General features: G+C 45.1%; 1 protein-coding gene across 1 annotated transcript in view; it reads right to left on the reverse strand.

The window, feature by feature from the left end:
• USP10 (ubiquitin specific peptidase 10) overlaps positions 1-20,219 on the reverse strand; it is a 193,550-nt gene that overhangs the window by 56,889 nt on the left and 116,442 nt on the right. The window contains exons 7-9 of the mRNA XM_033941815.1: positions 13,112-13,167; positions 4,465-4,562; positions 2,805-2,904 (exon numbers count right to left, since the gene is read on the reverse strand). Coding sequence (XP_033797706.1) covers positions 2,805-2,904; positions 4,465-4,562; positions 13,112-13,167 — 254 coding nt within the window. The remainder of the gene's footprint in view (positions 1-2,804; positions 2,905-4,464; positions 4,563-13,111; positions 13,168-20,219) is intronic.

A 20,219-nucleotide genomic window follows, 5' to 3' on the forward strand; every position in this document is an offset into this window, starting at 1 on the left:
AATTGAGGGCAGCAAGAAATTCCGCAGGTGCCACTGCCACTATTTCCCAGTCTCTATGCCAAAGAAAGTATGAGAAGAGTCTAAAAGACCTAAATATGTATATTCTAGAGGAGAGGAGGGACAGGGGAACTATGATACAGACAACCAAATCTTTCCAGAGAAGAGAAAATGGTAAAACTAAGAGGGCATAAATTGAGGTTGCAGGGAGGAAGACTCAGTAGCAATGTTAGGAAATTCTTTTTCACGGAGAGGGTGATAGATGCCTGGAATGCCCTCCTAAGGGAAGTGGTGGAGAGGAAAACGGTGATGGAATTCAAAAAAAGAATGAGATAAACAGAGGATCTCTAATTAGAAAACAAAGGATGTAAATTAAAGAGCTATGGCTGGTGCTGGACAGACTTGCACGGTCTGTGTCCCATATGTGATGATTTGGTGTAGGATTGGGCTGGGGAGGGCATCAATAGGAACTCCACTAACTTGGAACATGAGGATGTTACTGGCCCTTTATGGCAGATATCCTGCAAACAGGATGGTTGGATAGGCTGGAGTGAACTTTACAGTCTATGACCCAGAAATATCAAAGAAGAGACAAGTTAATTTAATCATGTATTTTTTAATGAGTATAACTATTGGGCAGACTGGATGGACCGTTCAGGTCTTTATCTGCTGTCATTTACTATGTTACTATATTATCCAAGCCAGAATATATAACTCATATTAAGAGATTATGGCCTTACCTTGATAATATCTTTTCAAGTAGATAGGCTTGTCACTCTTTACAAAAGGGTAATTTCCCTATTGCCATATGCTTTGCAGAAGGAATCCACTCCAGATTTTTTCTGTGACCCTCCTACTTCAGTGGGAGCTCTATTTCCACCTACAGTTAGTTCGCAAGAATGAAAGAACTCCTCTGTAGGGGGAAGTAGGGAATTGGAAAACTTTCCAACAAGTAACAGTTCTGCTCAACAAATAACGTAAGAATAATCAAACCAACAGAAGCATCAAAGGAGCTTAGATATTACCCCTGTAGACATTAGAAATATAGAATATATAATTCTTCATGGCCCAGAGGGCTGACTGACATCTAAGATACGTACTTGGAGAAGAACAATCAGGATTAGACAGTAGGCAAGCACAGGAATGACAAAGGATACAGAATGACACACCTATCTACTGGATAAGATATCAGATAAGGGCATAATCTCTTTTTCCAGTGCAATAGGTGTGTCATTCTGTACATCTGTACAAACGAGACATACCAAAGCATTCCCAGAAATCCAGGGTGGGCTAACTGCGCCAGTCCGTAATACTTAGGACCCAAAGGCACAGTCATCTCTTGCTGCAATATCCACCCTGTAAAACTTAGCTAAAGTATGCAGAGTTGCCGCCGACAAATCTCCTTGGAGGAGACAGCCCTAGCTTCAGCTCATGACAAAGCAACACTTCTAGTTGAATGCGCCTTAACAGAAACAGGAGCCTGCTTCCAACAGATAATGTAGGCAGATGAAATGGTCTTATGGATTCATCTGGAAATTGTGGCCTTGGAAGCTGGTGCACCTTGCTTAGCTGAATGAGTCAGCACAATGGATTCATCTGGAAATTGTGGCTTTGGAAGCTGGTGCACCTTGCTTAGCTGAATGAGTCAGCACAAACAGATGGTCAGAGAGTTTAAATTCATTGGAGACCTCAAGATATCGAGTAAGCATGTTTCTCATATCTAACTTTTTCAAAACACAGTCCTGTTTCTTAAAACATGTTAACTGGAAGGCAGGTAAATGGACCTCTTGATTAACATGAAACGCCAAGACCATCTGAGATTTTAAGGAAAGGCTCTCTACAAGAAAGAGCCTGGAGCTCTGAGACCCATCTTGCTGATGTCACAGCCACGAGAAAGACTGCCATAAGCATCAAATCCATTAGGGATATTTCTTCCAGCAGTTCAAACAAAGGTTTGGAAAGACCTCAGAGTACCACGTTGAGATCCCATGAAAGGAATGGTTGCTTGATTGGTGGTCTGATATGGAGAGCACCATTCAGAAATCTGGCTATGTCTGGATCAGACACAAGCTTAGGTCTGCAGTCCTGAGCCCTGAACCAAGAAACTCCTGCGACTTGAACCCAAAGGGAAACCACAGTAAGCCCCTTGTGAAGGCCAGTTTGAAGGAAAGTAACCACCACAGACTCTGGAGTTGAAAACAGTTCCGCACTTTCTCTTGCACACCAGTGCTAAGGCGTGGAAAACCTGAAGTCAGCTTTTTAGACTTGAGAAGGGTCATAATGACTACTACTGAATACCCTTTATGTTCTAATGCTCAACAGCAAAGTGATCCAGACCCTTTATGCACACTGGACTTTCCACGGAAAATAAAGCAGAACAGAAACACTCCTTCAGGCTCATGTGCAGAAGGAAAAAACTGTAGGTGGCAGTAGAGCTCCCACTGAAGTAGGAGGGTCACAGACAAAATTTGGAGTGTATTTCTTCTGCAAAGCTTGCGGTGATGGGGAATTATCCATTCGTACAGAATAACACACCTATTGCACTGGAAATAATATTCTGGCTTGGTCCTAGAAAGAAAATGGAATAAGCAGCAAATGATGAAGACAAAATCTCATGGAGAAATTTTTTTTTTTCTTTACGCTTGTGGATCTAACACAAAGTTTACTGTATCATACCCAAACTAAACAAGGGTAGCTGAACAGACTGCAGATGATAAATCTTTGTCCAGTCAAACACCTATTACATGATTATGTATAACACAAATGTGACACAACAGGAATACCTGCATCCAGATATATAAACTTACTTTCATTTTGTGGGAAGAGAAGTTTCTTCAGTTCTAACATTTCTTCATGCAAGCCATTTAGGATAAATCCCAAGTACTCTTCAGCATCTTCTTGTCGACCCTAAAAAAAACAGCAATAGTTTTAGACCACCCTTTCTTGCTATGCATTATATTAAACAAACTCAAGTGAATTATTTGAGTCTATGAGTATATCTGTAGCTACAGAATCTGCTATGTTTTCTGCACATTTGATATGGAAGCAATTGTTTTCTTTCTCACTTAAAATAACTTATGTTCTGTGTTGTAGATGATACAGAACTACCTACATAAAAGAGTCTTCTACTTAAGCTAGTTTTTAGCACAGTTTTTTTTTCTAGAACTTGGGAAACAGGTGCACTGGATTTTAAATTAACTAATTAAATCAGGCAACATAGTTAAGCAATGCTATGTACTACCACAAGAAAGGTCCCTAAGTCAGATTTTATACTTCCTAGAGTCACAAGGAATCCTCCAGGTGCATAGTTCATAGCCCCCTTGGAAGTGGAGCTACTGTCATTACTTAAGGATGACAAATGGAAGGTCAGATTCAGAGCCCTGGTACATTGTCCTCAGCTCAAGACCACTCCTACAAGGACCAGGCTAAGTCTTCAGAGAAAGGAGGGAGTAGTGAAATGAAAAAGAGAAGGAAAATCTCCACATACCAGAACAGAACCTAACCACACCATATTCCGGAAGAAACTGAAAGCTCGTCTATTCAACACTTAATCTCCTGTATCCTCTCCTTCCCCCTCCACCCCCTGTCCCTTACTCTACCCCTCCTACCTACCTTCTCTTCTCCATACCCTCCTCCCATCCTTCTCCTTCCTCACCCCTCTATAAGTCGCCTTGAGCCTGCCTAGGTATGAGCAACACAGAAATTGAGCAAGAGGAAACTACTGGGTAAACAAAAGAAATACACTTCTCCCTCCGTATTTGTGGTTTCAGCAATCGCGGTTTCAAGCTTGCTGGCTCCTCCTCCCAAATTATTTCAGCTTGCATCGAGAAATCGCAGATTCCAAGCGTTTACAGAGAAAATCACTGATTCCCAGCACTTTCTTCACTGTGTTTTGCCTCTCCTTCAGGAACAGGCCAGGTCTCCTACCATGTTATTCGCGGTTTCACCATATTCACGATGGTTTTTAATAGAAAACAGTGAATAACATGTGAAAAAGTTATTCGCGGTTTTTCTATTAATCCCCTGTCCTGCACACAGCTTTTACGGATCAGTTTATTTCCGACTGGCATTTTTATCCACGTATCCTTACCATAGGACTTCATAGGGACCCCTGAAGAAGACATTCTGTCAAAACACGGACCGTGTTGGGTCCAAAGCTTTTCAGCGGACTGCATCCTAGAGGTTTTTATGTGGTTTGCCAAGTTTTAATATTATTTTAATATTAATAAAGTCCATCTCAGGAACATCATTTCTCCACATTGTTTTTTGTTTCTTCTTTAAAGACAAACCCAAGCACTTTAACTCACAAGCCTATAGTGCATTATTTTCTGCAGTAGAAGCAATGACAGAGAAATAGTAAATTAAAAGACTACAGAATTATACTAATGTGATGAAATAAATTCTAAACTTTGCTGCTTGCTTTTAAAAATCATTTTAGATACCTTTACACATTTCTTTAGAGAGTACCTTTTCTGACAAGCTCGACTTGATCACTGTCAGCAGTTTGTAAATGTATGATGGCTCAAAGGCTGCTCCTGGGCGGATGTCTCGCACAACTTTTTCACCTAGAAAGGGAATGGACAACAAAATAAAGGCCATCAGAAAAGGCTGTATGTCAGTATGTATGTCTACCTGCTAGATTTCTGGGGAAGCATCAAGTTCCATCTTCCCCTTAGAATTAAAGACAGCTGGCTTCATTAGTGTGGTTTCCCTCTTTAGTTTTTTTTTTTTTTGGGGGGGAGAGAGAAGCAAAGAGTAGGGAGATCATATTAGCTGTGGGAGCAGGGGGCCAATTAAGTACCAGAACCTAGATCATTTAGGGGAAACCATCTTCCCACCTCCTCCACCAAACTATGGATGGCTCTGAAGCAAACTCTAGAAAGAGGTAAGACTGCTAAACCTACCCTGCATAAACCCTCATCGATCACAGAGCAGTGGTGAAAGACCATCTCTTCTGAATCTTCCCATCAGTACAAGGCAAGCAAGAGTATTTAGATTGGTCATAAGAGATGGCAGAGTTTAAATATGGAAGGGAGGAAGAGGATGTAGGAGACCCATAAAGCACAGGTTACTTACCGTAATAGGTGTTATCCGGGACAGCAGGCAGATATTCTCACATATGGGTGACGTCATCCATGGAGCCCGGTACAGACAGTATGAAAAATGTACTGTCACTAAGTTTTAAGAAACTTTGCGACTGCCCACACCGTGCATGCACGAGTGCCTTTCTGCCCAAAGCTCACTCGCAGTACCTCCATTCCGTAAGCAAGCTAAGAAGCCAACCAGGGGGAGGTGGGTGGGTTGTGAAAATATCTGCCTGCTGTCCCAGATAACACCTGTTACAGTAAGTAACTGTGCTTTATCCTATGACAAGCAGGCAGCATATTTTCACATATGGGACTCCCTTGCTTACTGTAACAGGATGGAGGGAGAGTTGGCCAATGAAGGGAAGAAATTTTATATAATACTACTTGCTGAAGCGATCCTCCCTTCTGGGGAAAAAAAATCCAGACAGGAGTGGGGCATGAACTCTAAATTGAGGACCAAGGAGCTGCATTGCAGATTGTATTCATAGGAGAGAAATGGAAGAATGCAACTGAAGCACAACAGCTGAGATTTTAGGTGCTATCAGAGATCCCACAAAGATGCTGTGTAGCCGAAACATGGCAAAAGAATTACAGACTGCAAGGTATATGGAAATAGATCTCTAGGGATAGGCTACGCCAACCCGTGATAAACAAAAGAGATGAACCAGTGAGAAAAGTTTCTGTAGAGCATAGTTCCCTGCAAGAGAAAAGTCAAGGTTCTTTTGCAGCCCAAGGTTTGAAGAGCCATTTCTCCAGGGTGAGAATGAGGCTTAATAGAGAGAAAATAGAAGCACGACAACGAGAAGTATGTGACATCTCCTGACCTCTGTTGTCCAGACAAAAAGGAGAGGTTCAGAGAGATTACTGTATCATGGCACCAAACTGTACAAGGTTCAAAAGAAGGGAGCAACAATGTGGAGAGAACAAGTTGAAGATACCAAACCACTAGAGACTGGTGGAGGTCGACAAGACCTGTACAGAGGTGGAAATCAACAAGTATGAACAGCTTGTTGACCTGAACATGATAAGTACTCATAACCTGAAGGTAAACTCTGACTGACGTGAAGCAAAAGAGTTGAGTGGGAGAAGGGTAGGAAAAATTCCCGGAAGAAAGATATGAACTAAGTTAAAGGCTTGATAAGATAAAGAGCCTATAACATTGAAAAACATCTCCCCCACTCTGCACAAGGCTACTGCAAGAAGGTTGTCTGGATGCAGCTAAGAAAGTCTAGAATGATGAGAAAAAAACTGTAAGCTGAGATCACCTCGAAAGGGAAGAACAGACTTTCGATTCTGCTCAACATCCTGGAGGCAAAGAGGCATGAACTCTGGTAGGAAAATATTTTTTGAGGGTTGATTTCACTAATAATGAATGATGTGGAAGTTGTGGGCTATCAAATCCTGGAGTAGAGAAAATTCTGTAAAGCAAACTCACACCCGTTACACCTATTACAGCATCTCCCAATGTTTGAAAAGGAATTCAGTTCATGCAGTGGCAATTTGAAGAGTTCTTTGGACAGTTAGTGAAAGTTCAATATATTTTGGAAATTCAGCATTAACTGAAGAATCAGTCTCTACTGAAAGAGACAAATCTTTGCGCAACTGGTTAATGTAAGCAGCAAAGGAGAAATCTTCAGGAGAAGATCTTCTTTGGGGGAGAGTTCAGACTCAGGCTCAGAAAAGGAAATCGCACACTCTGAATCAGACTTCAAATCTGAGAAAACTTCTGGGAAAAAAATGTATAGAAATCCTGCAACGTTTTCGGTACTGGTCCAATGAAGAAGCGGAAGAGGATCGATGAACTTCGTGATGCCTTTCCAAAAGAGGACAACGATTAAAAGAGGAACTCCAATGTCTTGGTCTGGAACGCCTCACAGAAAAAGAGGACTTATGGCCTGAAGTAGCAGCTTGAAGTCTCAAAGGGGAGCATTGTTGAGAAGAAGTAGAACCTCAATGCGAAGAACCATGCCTGCAGGAAGATCGGTGTCAAGAAATAGAACCATGAAGCCTCATAGAAGATCCTTTAGCAGTATTTTGATGTTCCAATGGATTGGTGGTATCGGTATCTTGATGCCTGACAGTGATATGGATCAGGTTGGGCCAGTAGTACCAAGGGAGTTAACTGTAGGAGATGCATGAAGTGCAACCTAAAAACAGTGGCACAATCTCCCCGTGGAGAGTGCGCCAGTAGCGAAGCTCAACAGCCGGTACCGTCGGTACAGCATCGGTGACCAGGCAGAAGATGCACCCCGTAAGGAAAAAACAACCTGCAGCTCAACAAAACGATGACATCTTTTGGCATGCATCAAGAGACTCAATGCAGTCGAGGCCTGTGATGCTTACTAAGTAGCATGCATCAGTACTGAAGGCTCATCAGCCGGTACTATCGGTACAGCAGGTTGTCTCAGAGAGGGTGACCTCAACGAGGATGCATACCTAAAAAAAGCAGCAACCTGCAGATCCTTAGATCAATGGTGTCGATGTGTGGTCTGCATCAAGAGACTTGATGCTGTAGAGACCAGCAACGCTTGCTGGGAAAGATGACTCAGAAACTGGCTTTCCTGATGATAAGAAATTTCCCAATGTCAATGTAGGAGTTTTCAAAGGCGACGGCTCCAAAGTTTTTCCAATGTCCATAGCGAAGCCGGACAGCTTCTCCTGTTGAATACGATGGGCTTTCATGGAACAATTTTGCAAGGTGGACATTTAATACAAGATTCAATTTGGTGATCAGGGCCTAAACACTGAAGACACCAATTATGGGGTCAGTTATCGAAATAGGCCTCTGGCACCTGCAACACTTTTTAAACCCCATCATAGGTTTCTACATGGGAAAAATCTTGTCGGTAAGATTAAACTCAATGGTGAACGAAGACCCACTGGGGCAAAGGATCTCAAGGCCGAAGTCCGAGGTTGGACAAAAAGAAAACAAATATTTATTTTTTATTTTTTTAAATAAAAAACTATATAAACAAAAAAGAAACATGAAGCGGGAACATCGACTGAACAGAGTCCAGTCAAAAAGACTTCTTTGCTCCGTGGAAAATAAAGACCTGAGGTACCGCAAGCAGACATCAGGCAGGAAGGCATTCAAGCATGTGTGGTGCGGGCAGTCACAAAGTTTCTTAAGACTTAAAGTGACAGTATACTTTTCATACTGTCTATACTGGGCTCCGTTGATGATGTCACCCATATGTGAGAATATGCTACTTGCTTGTCCTAGGATAATGTGGTTACTTGCACAAAGTGGGAACTAAAGAGCACTTTTCCAAAACTCACTCAGGATCCGATGTGCTAAAGTCACTGTTAAAATTCTGTGTGTCACTATAGTGTCGGTACATTTTCTGATTTATAAAAGATAAGCAATGCTCTAAAAACTTTGCATGCAAATGAGGTTCGCAGAAATCCCATAAGATCAGTCATTAGAGAAAGCAACTGACAAATGAGAATAGTTCACAGAAAGAGACAAATGTTCATAAGCACCAGGAAATACTTTGTCGAAGGCAGCACAGAGCATATATGGATCACAAACGCTGTAACAAAAAGCACACGTGTGGAGCACAAACATATATAATTCACAGACTTTTAAATTTTACAGAATGGTATGCTTTGTGGGTTTTTCTTTCTGCAAAGCAAGTCACTGCTCATAAATGTCATATACGTACATCTATCAATGCCCATTGGGGGAGCAGGGAACTACCAGCAAACCACCCATGCAAATGTGAAAATCAAATTATTATTTTTTTCTACATTGCTTTGGTGAGACATGTTTATTTTATTTTTATTTTTCCTCTAACTCTACTTTTCACTTCTCTATTACCCTCCAGGTACTTTAGTTAGATTGTGAGCCTTCGGGACAGTAAGGGAATTTTTCAAGTACCTTTCTTATTTCTAATCTTAATGTATATTTTCTGTAAACCGCTTAGAACCTAACGGATGTAGCGGTATATAAGAAATAAATTACATTACATATATGGTGCCCCCATCTTCAGCAATTGGCAGCCTGCCAGTATATGCTTTTAAAGAATGCACATGAGACATGTCTTTAACACATGTGTATGAGATGCTTTTCAACATATGCATCTGAGACACACTTTTACCACTACCAGCACCTCCAGACCTGCTGGTAATTTTGGAGTGTGGTTAGCGCTTCATTTCGTGCATCACACAGCAATGTCTGGGCATCGCCCAGAGTGCACATTTTAATATTACTGAGGTCATTAGAATACATCTGCATTTTATTCTCGGAGGCTGCAATGAGAGGCATGGAAAAGACCGCAGAGATCCATTTTGTGCATCAGTAGTTAAAATGCTTGCACGCTAAACTAGTTTGAACTGGTTTGGAGTCAAACATTAAAGGCACGGTAAGTTTAGAGCAGTGTCTTGCAAAGTTTGCGAGCTGGCAGCATAGGCTCGAGGGCATCCAGAAGTGCGTAGATGTCAACATGATGACATTACATACATGTGTAACGTCATCACGTCGACATACATGTATACGCAGAGGTCCTCTAGATGGGGCTCTGAGACGCCAGTAGGGGGGTGCTGAAAAAGAAAAGGCGCAGAGAGGAGGAGAGATGATAGCAATGGCTGACTGCCTACAGGATGTGCCCCTTACCACGAGAGGCATGACCTGTAGGCAGTCAGCTGGCACTGGCACTTCTCCTCCTCCCCCATGTCTGACAGTACAGTTTGTGATACACTGGTTTAGAGCATCGGGCCCTTAGTCCATCAGCAGCAGTTTTGAGAAAAATAGGTAACAGCTTTTAGATTGAGTGAATTTTTCACAGCTTATTCAACACAGTCATTAAAATACCATGGATTTAGTGAGTTTTGGCACAGGAATAAGCTTCAGTAAATGAATTATGCCTTGATGAACAAAATGAATTGCACAACTCAAAACTGACAAAAAATGAACCAAGCATTGGAAAAGTGCTCTTCAATTACATTTCTGGTTCATATCTGACATCATTAAATATACTACCTCATAAACCCCCAATCCCCCCCCCCCTTTTAATAAGCCACAGTAGAGGTTTCTACTGTGGCCCAGAGCTCTAAATGCTCAGACACTGTTCCGATTCTCACAGGAATTCTATGAGCATCGGAGAAATGTCGGAGTATTTAGCACTCTGTGCCTCGGGGCACCTAGCACACCGGTGTTATCTAGCTCTTTGGCGGAGGACCTTGCTCCTGTGTTCTGGCAATGCAGATGCTGCTGCAGCTCCTATGCACTGACTTCTTTCAGGGGCTGGTGCCGTTTCTTCCCTAGGTAGATACATGGTTGCATGGGGGGTATGAGTGACTGAGTACCTGGCGAGTGTTTGTTGTGACTTGAGGACGGTTGACTATGGTTCGGGTGTGTATAGATGGAGGGGTTTTCTTACCTAAAATGTCAATTGTGATGGGCATCTAACTAAGGGTATATTGTTCTCTATCTTATTGTTGGCATGTTCTATCACTTGCTTGATTGCTTTGCACTGTTCCTATTTGATCCCCCTTTGGTTGCATGTTCCCTCTTGCATTGCTAATAAATATACCGTATTTTCGCGGATATAACGCGCACCCGTGTAAAACGCGCACACGGGTATAGCGCGCAGAAATCACGATGATATGCACAAAAACTTTGGTATACCGCGCTCACGGGTATACCGCGCATGCTGCCCGACGCTCCTTTCGCCCGCCCTGACTTTCTGTGCGCTGTCCCGACTCTCCGTTTACCCCCCCTGACTTCCGTGCACTGTCCCCCCTTGAAGGTCTGTCCCCATCCTGAAAGCCTGATGCCCCCCCCCCCGACGTCCGATACATCCCTCCCCCCGAAGGACCGCCGACTCCCCAACAATATCGGGCCAGGAGGGAGCCCAAATCCTCCTGGCCACGGCGACCCCCTAACCCCACCCCGCACTACATTACGGGCAGGAGGGATCCCAGGCCCTCCTGCCCTCGACGCAAACCCCCCTCCCCCCAACGACCGCCCCCCCCCAAGAACCTCCGACCGCCCCCCCAGCCGACCCGCGACCCCCCTGGCGACCCCCACGACCCCCCCACCCCGTACCTTTGGTAGTTGGGCCAGGAGGGAGCCCAAACCCTCCTGGCCACGGTGACCCCCTAACCCCACCCCGCACTACATTACGGGCAGGAGGGATCCCAGGCCCTCCTGCCCTCGACGCAAACCCCCCTCCCCCCCAACGACCGCCCCCCCCCAAGAACCTCCGACCGCCCCCCCAGCCGACCCGCGACCCCCCTGGCGACCCCCACGACCCCCCCACCCCCCTTCCCCGTACCTTTGATAGTTGGTCGGACAGACGGGAGCCAAACCCGCCTGTCCGGCAGGCAGCCAACGAAGGAATGAGGCCGGATTGGCCCATCCATCCTAAAGCTCCGCCTACTGGTGGGGCCTAAGGCGCGTGGGCCAATCAGAATAGGCCCTGGAGCCTTAGGTCCCACCTGGGGGCGCGGCCTGAGGCACATGGTCGGGTTGGGCCCATGTGCCTCAGGCCGCGCCCCCAGGTGGGACCTAAGGCTCCAGGGCCTATTCTGATTGGCCCACGCGCCTTAGGCCCCACCAGTAGGCGGAGCTTTAGGACGGATGGGCCAATCCGGCCTCATTCCTTCGTTGGCTGCCTGCCGGACAGGCGGGTTTGGCTGCCGTCTGTCCGGCCAACTACCAAAGGTACGGGGAAGGGGGTTGGGGGGTCGTGGGGGTCGCCAGGGGGATCGCGGGTCGGCTGGGGGGCGGTCGGAGGTTCTTGGGGGGGGCGGTCGTTGGGGGGGAGGGGGGTTTGCGTCGAGGGCAGGAGGGCCTGGGATCCCTCCTGCCCGTAACGTAGTGCGGGGTGGGGTTAGGGGGTCGCCGTGGCCAGGAGGGTTTGGGCTCCCTTCTGGCCCGATATTGTCGGGAAGTCGGCGGTCCTTCGGGGTGGGGGTGCGAGTGGTCCTGCCGGAGGGGGGGGATGTATCGGACGTCGGGGAGTCGGCCGGGCAAGAGGGCTTGGGCTCCCTCTTGCCCGATCGTGGATGCGGGTGCGGGTGGGAGCGCGTGCGAGCGGTCGTTCGGGGTGGGGGTGCGAGCGGTCCTGCTGGGGGGGTGAATCGGGCGTCGGGCGGGGTGGGAACTATGTTTTAAAACTTTTGTATACCACGCTCAGGCATATAACGCGCGAGGGGTATGCGCGGTACGTAAAAACACGTATAACGCGCGCGTTATATCCGCGAAAATACGGTAATTGAAAAAAAAATTGAAAACGAAAAAAGCACTCCATGCCATAGTAACATCCTCTACCACGGCTTAGTAAAAAAAAAAAAAAAAAAAAAAAGAAGAGGAGAGGGGGGAGTTTGATAACAAAAAAAAAAGTGAAAGGCAATAATTAAGAACATAAGTGTTGCCATACTGGGACAGACCAAAGGTCCATCAAGCCCAGTATCCTGTTTCCCACAATGGCCAACCCAGGTCACAAATACCTGGCAAGATCCCAAGGAGTAAAACAGATTTTATGTTGCTTATCCAAGAAATAAGCAATGGATTTCTCAAGGTTTATCTAACAATGATTTATGGACTTTTGTTTGAGGAAAATTATCCAAACCTTTTATAAACCCTGCTAACTACTTTCACTACATTCTCTTGCAACAACTTCCAGAGTTTAATTACACGTTGCATGAAAAAATATTTTCTCCAGTTTATTTTAAATTTACTACTTAGTAGCTTCATTGCATGCCTCCTAGTCCTCGTATTTTTGGAAAGATAAACAAGTAATTCACATCTACCCATTCCAATCCACTCAGTATTATATCTCCTCTGAGCTGTCTCTTTTTCAGCCTAAAGAGATCTAGCCACTTTAGCCTTTCCTCATAGGAACTCATCCTATCCCTTTTATCATTTTCGTTGCCCTTCTCTGTACCTTTACTAATTCTGCTATATCTTTTTTGAGATGCAGCAATCAGAATTCAAAGTGTGGCTACGCCATGGAGCAATATAAGAGCATTATAACATTCATTATAGAACAATGCAAAGCACTTAACCCTCTTGCACAGACCTTGTTTTGTTTTGGAAGGTATTGGCATATTTGTGAACTCATTCATCAGTCGAACACTGGGAAATAAGCAGAAGAACAAGTTATATCTTCATTTAATATAATATTTACAATTTCTATAGTTGAATAATTAATAAATCATGACATCATCAGTGATGCAGAAGAGGGAAGGCCGCAAAGCAGCCTATTCACAGTGCTGCCACTGTTATTGTTTTGGAGGCTTCGGAGTGGAGGTATGTCAGGCTCACAGTGGGAGAGTTGGTGGGGTTCCGCTGCACAGAGAGATGGGAAGGAGGGATAGAAAGACGCTGCAGAGGGAAGGCCCAGCCTCAGCAGGGAAGGCTGCGAAGCAGCCCATTCAGAGCGCTACCTCTGTTTTTGGAGACCTTGGAGCTGCTGCACAAGGGGATGGGTGAGAGGCGAGGAAAGATGCTGCATATTGGGGGGGGGGGGAAAGGAGAGAGGAAGCACTGGATTGGAGGAAAGGAAGGGAGAGATGATTGTTGTACACGAAAAGAGAAGAACAGCATCCAAAAACTGAAGAATAATTTATATTCTCTGACAAAGCAAAATCTAATCAACATGTTCAAGAAGGCGCAATTACTACTATGTGCTTTTTTATATATTTATGATACTCTATATGCCTGGCAAGTTGTATCCTACAAACTCCAAGGAGTCTGGACACATTTCAATCCGTTAGAGCTCATCAAAAGTGATTTTGGTCAATCCACAGAATAGAAGCAACATTTGAAAATATTTTTAAGAGTAAGGCTAGCAATTTAAAAGTATTACAACAAACATCTTTGCATTATTTTCATTACTGGATATAATGATTGCCTCTCCTCATATGAAAACAAACTTTCTGCTTGGAATGGGATAAAGCCAACAATGGAAACAATGGTATTAAAAAGGTAAGCAAATTAAAGATTCCATTTTTTAAGTTCTTCCCTCTTTAAAATAAAATGAACCCAGAAATAAGCTTTGGAGCTGCAGTACATTGTTCAACTTCTTGAGGGCTCAGATGAACAAAGCACATAATATAATGATATACTCGAATATAAACAGATTTTTGGGCCAAACAAATGGCCCAAAAATGTGTGTGTGGGGGTTTGTTTATATTTGAGATGCCACCCAACCATCGCTGCGACTGTCCTCTTCCACTCAACCCGATGGGCTTTAGGCTTCTGTATGCATACCCCTTCCTCTTCCTTCTGTTTTATGTCTGCACCTTATTATGGAACTTGCCATTCCACATTATACTCTTGGCAGGAGCACATCAGGTTTTCTTTGCGAGTCATGGTAATCTTCATATGCATGGTTCCCACAGCTGGTTTTCCACAACTTTTTTCCTTCTCTCTTATATTATATTATATATACTTTTTCATTTCAGGACCTTGAAAGGTCGTTTTCACGACCGAAACACGGCCCATGTTGGGTCTAAGCCACATTCTTTATTGTGATTTTTGTTTTTGTATATTTTATCTTGTACATTTTGACACCATTTTCAAATAAACATTTTTAGAAGATCATCAGTTCCACATTTTTTGTCTTTTGCTTCCCTTCCTCCGCCACAATAAACACCAGAGTGGCTGTCCACCATACCTCTCCCTCCCCTCACCGATTAATACAGGTAGCGCCATCCTTCACAGATGCCCCCTCAGCAGGCTTTCAGTTATAATTGAAGAAAGCTGCTGCTGCTGACGCTGTATGGTGATCTAGTGCGGGGCCTTGAGCATCTGTGCGTGCTCAAGGCCTGCCAGCTCTTGCTTTCTCAGAGCCCCGCACCAGATCATCATATAATGTTGGCAGCAGCAGTGACAGCTTTCTTTGGCGTCGGGGGGGAAAGCAACAGCAGTAATAGCAGCTTTCTTCAACAGTAAACACACTCTTCCTCACCCTTCATCCTCCCCAACTACGTACATTTGTCCCAGCTCAGATAGACTGGGTTGATGGATCAAGTTCTCAATGGCTGGTTGAGGGGGCGTCCATGAAGGCTAGTGGTGCCTGTATTCATCAGATGCAGTGCAATAAATTGAGGGCAAGGTGGGGATTATGGAGCTGAGCAGTTAGTATGGATGGGTGGACTGGATAAGGCATACGGGTTTGTTCTGGATTTTTTCTGTTTAGACTATCCTATTCTATATTATTGCTTCTTACTATCAAGCTCATGTAGCCACTAGGGAACCTTCATGGGTAGACCCCAAAAATACATTTTTCTCAAAGGCTTCGCAAGCTAATAGGGAATGTGGGAACAAAAACCTAAAATCACAACTGTTTAAATTGCTCTTATTGTAAATGTTGTTTGGTTTTTGCGCTAATAAAAATGGTGTTAAAACTTATGGCAAGGATGGCTAATCTTTGTAAACTTTCTCACCAGGATCACCCAAATTTCTAATCTCAGTTTATATTCAAGTCAACCTTTTTTCCTCATTTTAGGGGGGGGCAGCGTTGGGCCGGCAGCACTCTAAACAGACTGCTTCACGGCCTTCTCCGCTTGGGAAATCCCTCTGCCGCATTACTGATGACATCAGCCCTCTTCCACTCCCTCCAAAGAACTCAGATCACACTGGAACAACTCGATATGTTCTACAGCAGTGTTTCTCAACATGCGGTATGCATACCCCTAAAGGTACGTGAGACGCTTATGGGGGGTAGGCTCGCAGGTCTCATGAGCGGATAGACTCGAAGGCTCAGCATCAGTTAAGCTAGCGCCTTGTATAGACTCTGGACTCCCTGAGAGGCAGCGGGAGGGTGGTAGAAAGCGGAGGGCTCTTCATTGACGGAGTTAGCTTGGTGTTGCCCAGACTGTGGGGCCACCCCGGCTGACACCTAAAGGGGAATTCCATACTTAATTCTTTACCATAGCATTAACCCCTGACAAACAGCATAAATTTCATTTTCTATCCTGTTTTCCCCAAAGAGCTCAGAACAGGTTACAGGATAAATATACATAATTTTGCATATGCGCTGCCACAGCAAGCACTTTTGGAAAGTCTGGGAGCTGCAGGGAAAGCCTGTGAGAGGAATTACACCCAAAAAGGGTAAACAGGCAACAGGGATGAGAGATGGGGACATGGACTCCTTGGGCAAGGCCCAGCAGACCCAGCCAAAGACTAGAGGCTTCAGGTTCTGAGCTCAACCAGGTATGGTCCTGACCTGAGAGCAACCATTAGGCTTGACCACACAATGTGGTAGCAGCCAGTAGGATGGAGAGATCAACCAGGGACATGAGAACCAGTCAGCACAACCTACTGGATTGTTCCATAGAGCAGTGTTTCTCAACCCGCGGTACGTGCACCCTGTTAGGGGCACATGGCTTGGCAGCCAATTCTGCCAAAATCCTGCCTGTCCATAAAGATGGTGCCCACTACGTCGCCGCTGCCTCAGCTCCTTCCAATCTCTTCTCATTGCTGTGTGCAGTGCACGAGCAATTCAGGCGCTGCACATTAAGTGGCTGACCCAGAAGCCTTCTCTCCAACGCCAAAGTTGACGTCAGAGGGAGGCTTGTGGGTCAGCCATGTGCAGCATGTAGGTAGCTGCTTGTGCCGTCCATTGCTTGTGCCGTCCAGTGCTGATGGGGCTGAGGACCGAAGGAGCAGTGCAGTTCAACAAGGGGGACACGATCTATTGCTTGACAAGGCTGGAGGGCAGGGAGCGAGTGCAGTTCAACAAGTAAGGGGGGGACACGATCTTTTTCTTGATAAGGTTGGAAGGCAGGGAAGTGGAGAAGGATGAGATTAATTGTTTATTGAGTTGGATATGGTGGTGGAGGGGTTGCAAGGACATAGTGATGGAGGGAGAGATGTGGCATGGTGTTGGAGAGGGGTGATAGGAATAGGCATGGGGTTGGTGGGCAGTGGTGAAAAATGCTGCACATGATTTGGGGGATGAGAGAGGGAGAAATGTTGGATGTAGAGGTAGAGGGGGTGGGAGAGATGCACCTTGGATGTTGGTTGGGGAAGGAAATGAGATCCAGAGGAGAGTAAGAGTGCAAGTGTTGAATTGGATTGGTGGAGGGAAAAGAGGGAGAAATATTGGACTTGGAGGGGGGCCAGAAAGGAGGAAGGGAGGGGAGATGTCAGACCAGGAGGAAGGGATGTGTGTGCCCATAATGACCGACCAAGTTATCTTTTATTTCTCTGGGAAAATGAAAAAAGGAATCTGACTAGTTACTATGATCAGTAAGAACATACCAGCTGACAAAAGGCCAGACAGTTTACTTTATGGGATGAAACATAACTGTTTTTGATATGTAGCTTAATTTTGTGGTTACCATTCTGCATTGTTAATAAGAATATAAGAATTGCCGCTGCTGGGTCAGAACAGTGGTCCATCGTGCCCAGCAGTCCACTCACACGGCAGCCCTCTGGTCAAAGACCAGTGCCCTGAGACTAGCCCTATCTGCGTACGTTCCGGTTCAGCAGGAACTTGTCTAACTTTGTCTTGAATCACTGGAGGGCGTTTTCCCCTATGACTGTCTCCAGAAGAGCGTTCCAGTTTTCTACCACTCTCTGGGTGAAGAACTTCCTTACGTTTGTACAGAATCTATCCCCTTTCAATTTTAGAGAGTGCCCTCTCGTTCTCCCTACCTTGGAGAGGGTGAACAACCTGTCCTTATCTACTAAGTCTATTCCCTTCAGTACCTTGAATGTTTTGATCATGTCCCCTCTCAATCTCCTCTGCTCAAGGGAGAAGAAGCCCAGTTTCTCTAATCTTTCGCTATACGGCAACTCCTCCAGCCCCTTAACCATCTTAGTCGCTCTCCTCTGGACCCTCTCGAGTAGTACCGTGTCCTTCTTCATGTACGGCTTCCAGTGCTGGACGCAGTGCTCCAGGTGGGGGCGCACCATGGCCCGGTACAGCGGCATGATAACCTTCTCCGATCTGTTTGTGATCCCCTTCTTTATTATTCCTAGCAATCTGTTCGCCCTTTTTGCCGCCGCCGCACATTGTGTGGACGGCTTCATCGACTTATCGATCAGAACTCCCAAGTCTCTTTCCTGGGAGGTCTCTCCAAGTACCGCCCCAGACATCCTATATTCGTGCATGAGATTTTTGTTACCGAAATGCATCACCTTACACTTATCCACGTTGAACCTCATCTCCCATTTCGATGCCCATTCCTCGAGCCTGATTATGTCACTTTGCAGATCTTCGCAATCTCCCTGCGTCTTCACTACTCTGAATAACTTTGTATCGTTCGCAAATTTAATCACCTCACTCGTCGTACCTATGTCCAGATCATTTATAAAGATGATGAAGAGCACGGGTCCAAGCACCGAGCCCTGCAGCACCCCACTGATGACGTTCTTCCAGTCCAAATATTGTCCATTTACCCCCACTCTCTGTTTCCTATGCTCCAGCCAATTTTTAATCCATGTGAGTATTTCACCCTCGATTCCATGGCTCACAATTTTCTGAAGTAGTCGTTCATGCGGAACCTTGTCAAACGCCTTCTGAAAATCCAAATATACAATGTCGACTGGGTCGCCCTTGTCTATCTGCTTGTTTACTCCCTCGAAGAAGTGCAGCAAGTTTGTCAAACAAGATCTGCCTTTGCAGAAACCGTGCTGGCTGGTCCTCTTCAGACCGTGTCCATCAAGGTGATCAATGATGCGGTCCTTTATCAGCGTCTCTACCATCTTTCCCGGTACCGATGTCAGACTCACCGGTCTGTAGTTTCCCGGGTCTCCCCTCAAGCCTTTTTTGAAGATTGGCGTAACATTCGCCACCTTCCAGGTCCTCCGGAATCTTTCCCTTTCAGTTCCTTGATGACCCTCGGATGGATGCCATCCGGTCCTGGGGATTTATCACTCTTAAGCCTATCAATCTGCCTGCATACCTCTTCTACACTGACCATTAACCCTGTCAGTTTCCCATTTTCGCTTCCAGCATATAGCCTGATGGGTTCCGATATGCCATAAGAACATAAGCATTGCCTCCGCTGGGTCAGACCCGAGGTCCATCGCGCCCAGCAGTCCGCTCACGCGGCAGCCCAACAGGTCCAGGACCTGCATAGTAATCTTCTATCTATACTCTAATATCCCCTTTTCCAGCAGGAAATTGTCCAATCCTTTCTTGAACCCCAGTACAGTACTCTGCCCTATTACGTCCTCTGGAAGCGCATTCCAGGTGTCTACCACATGTTGGGTAAAGAAGAACTTCCTAGCATTTGTTTTGAATCTGTCCCCTTTCAACTTCTCCGAATGCCCTCTTGTTCTTTTATTTTTCGAAAGTTTGAAGAATCTGTCCCTCTCTACTTTCTCTATGCCCTTCAAGATCTTGTAAGTCTCTATCATATCCCCTCTAAGTCTCCTCTTCTCCAGGGAAAAGTCCCAGTTGCCATGTATATTCTCTTCGGTAAATACAGACGCAAAAAATGTGTTCAGTCTGTCGGCAATTACTTTGTCCTCCTTTAGCGCTCCCTTTATTCCTTGGTCATCCAACAGTCCCACCGCTTTCTTCGCAGGTCGTTTCCCCTTAATATATCGAAAGAACGGCTTGAAGTTTTTTGCCTCCTTGGCGATTTTTTCCTTGTACTCTCTTTTGGCCCCTTTTACCACCTTATGGCACCTGCGTTGATGTTTTCGTCAGTTTTAGACCTTTTCCATTCCTTAAACTAAGGTTTTTGTGGTTAGCATTATGTATTGTTAATAAGGTTATAAAGTATTGTTTGCATATTAAAAATAAATGGAAGAAGTTTATAAGAAACCAAGACCTTGGCTGAAATTGGTTGTTTATAAAAATAAATAGAAATGGCATTGCAATTAGTACTATTATTATGGGGGTCGAGTTGGGGCAGAGTTTGGGTGGGTCTGGGCAGAGCTTGGGTGGGTCTGGGGCGGAACTTGGGCAGGGGTACTCAGTTAGTATTTGTTAGGCTTAGGGGGGTACTTGGCTTTAAAATGTTGAGAAACACTGCCATAGAGCGCCATAGCTTATGCAGAATTCAGTTTTCTCTACCTCTATCTGCTGCAAATCAGATATAGAATACTACTTGGTGCCCAACTAGCACATTTATATATTCACATGTAAAAGTGTTAGTATTCTCTCATTTTAGAACACAAATGGTGCTCACATTTAGGCACTAAATTTGCAGAAAAGGGGTAAG

Source organism: Geotrypetes seraphini, chromosome 4 (assembly GCF_902459505.1).
Source record: "Geotrypetes seraphini chromosome 4, aGeoSer1.1, whole genome shotgun sequence".
NCBI classification, from domain to species: domain Eukaryota; kingdom Metazoa; phylum Chordata; class Amphibia; order Gymnophiona; family Dermophiidae; genus Geotrypetes; species Geotrypetes seraphini.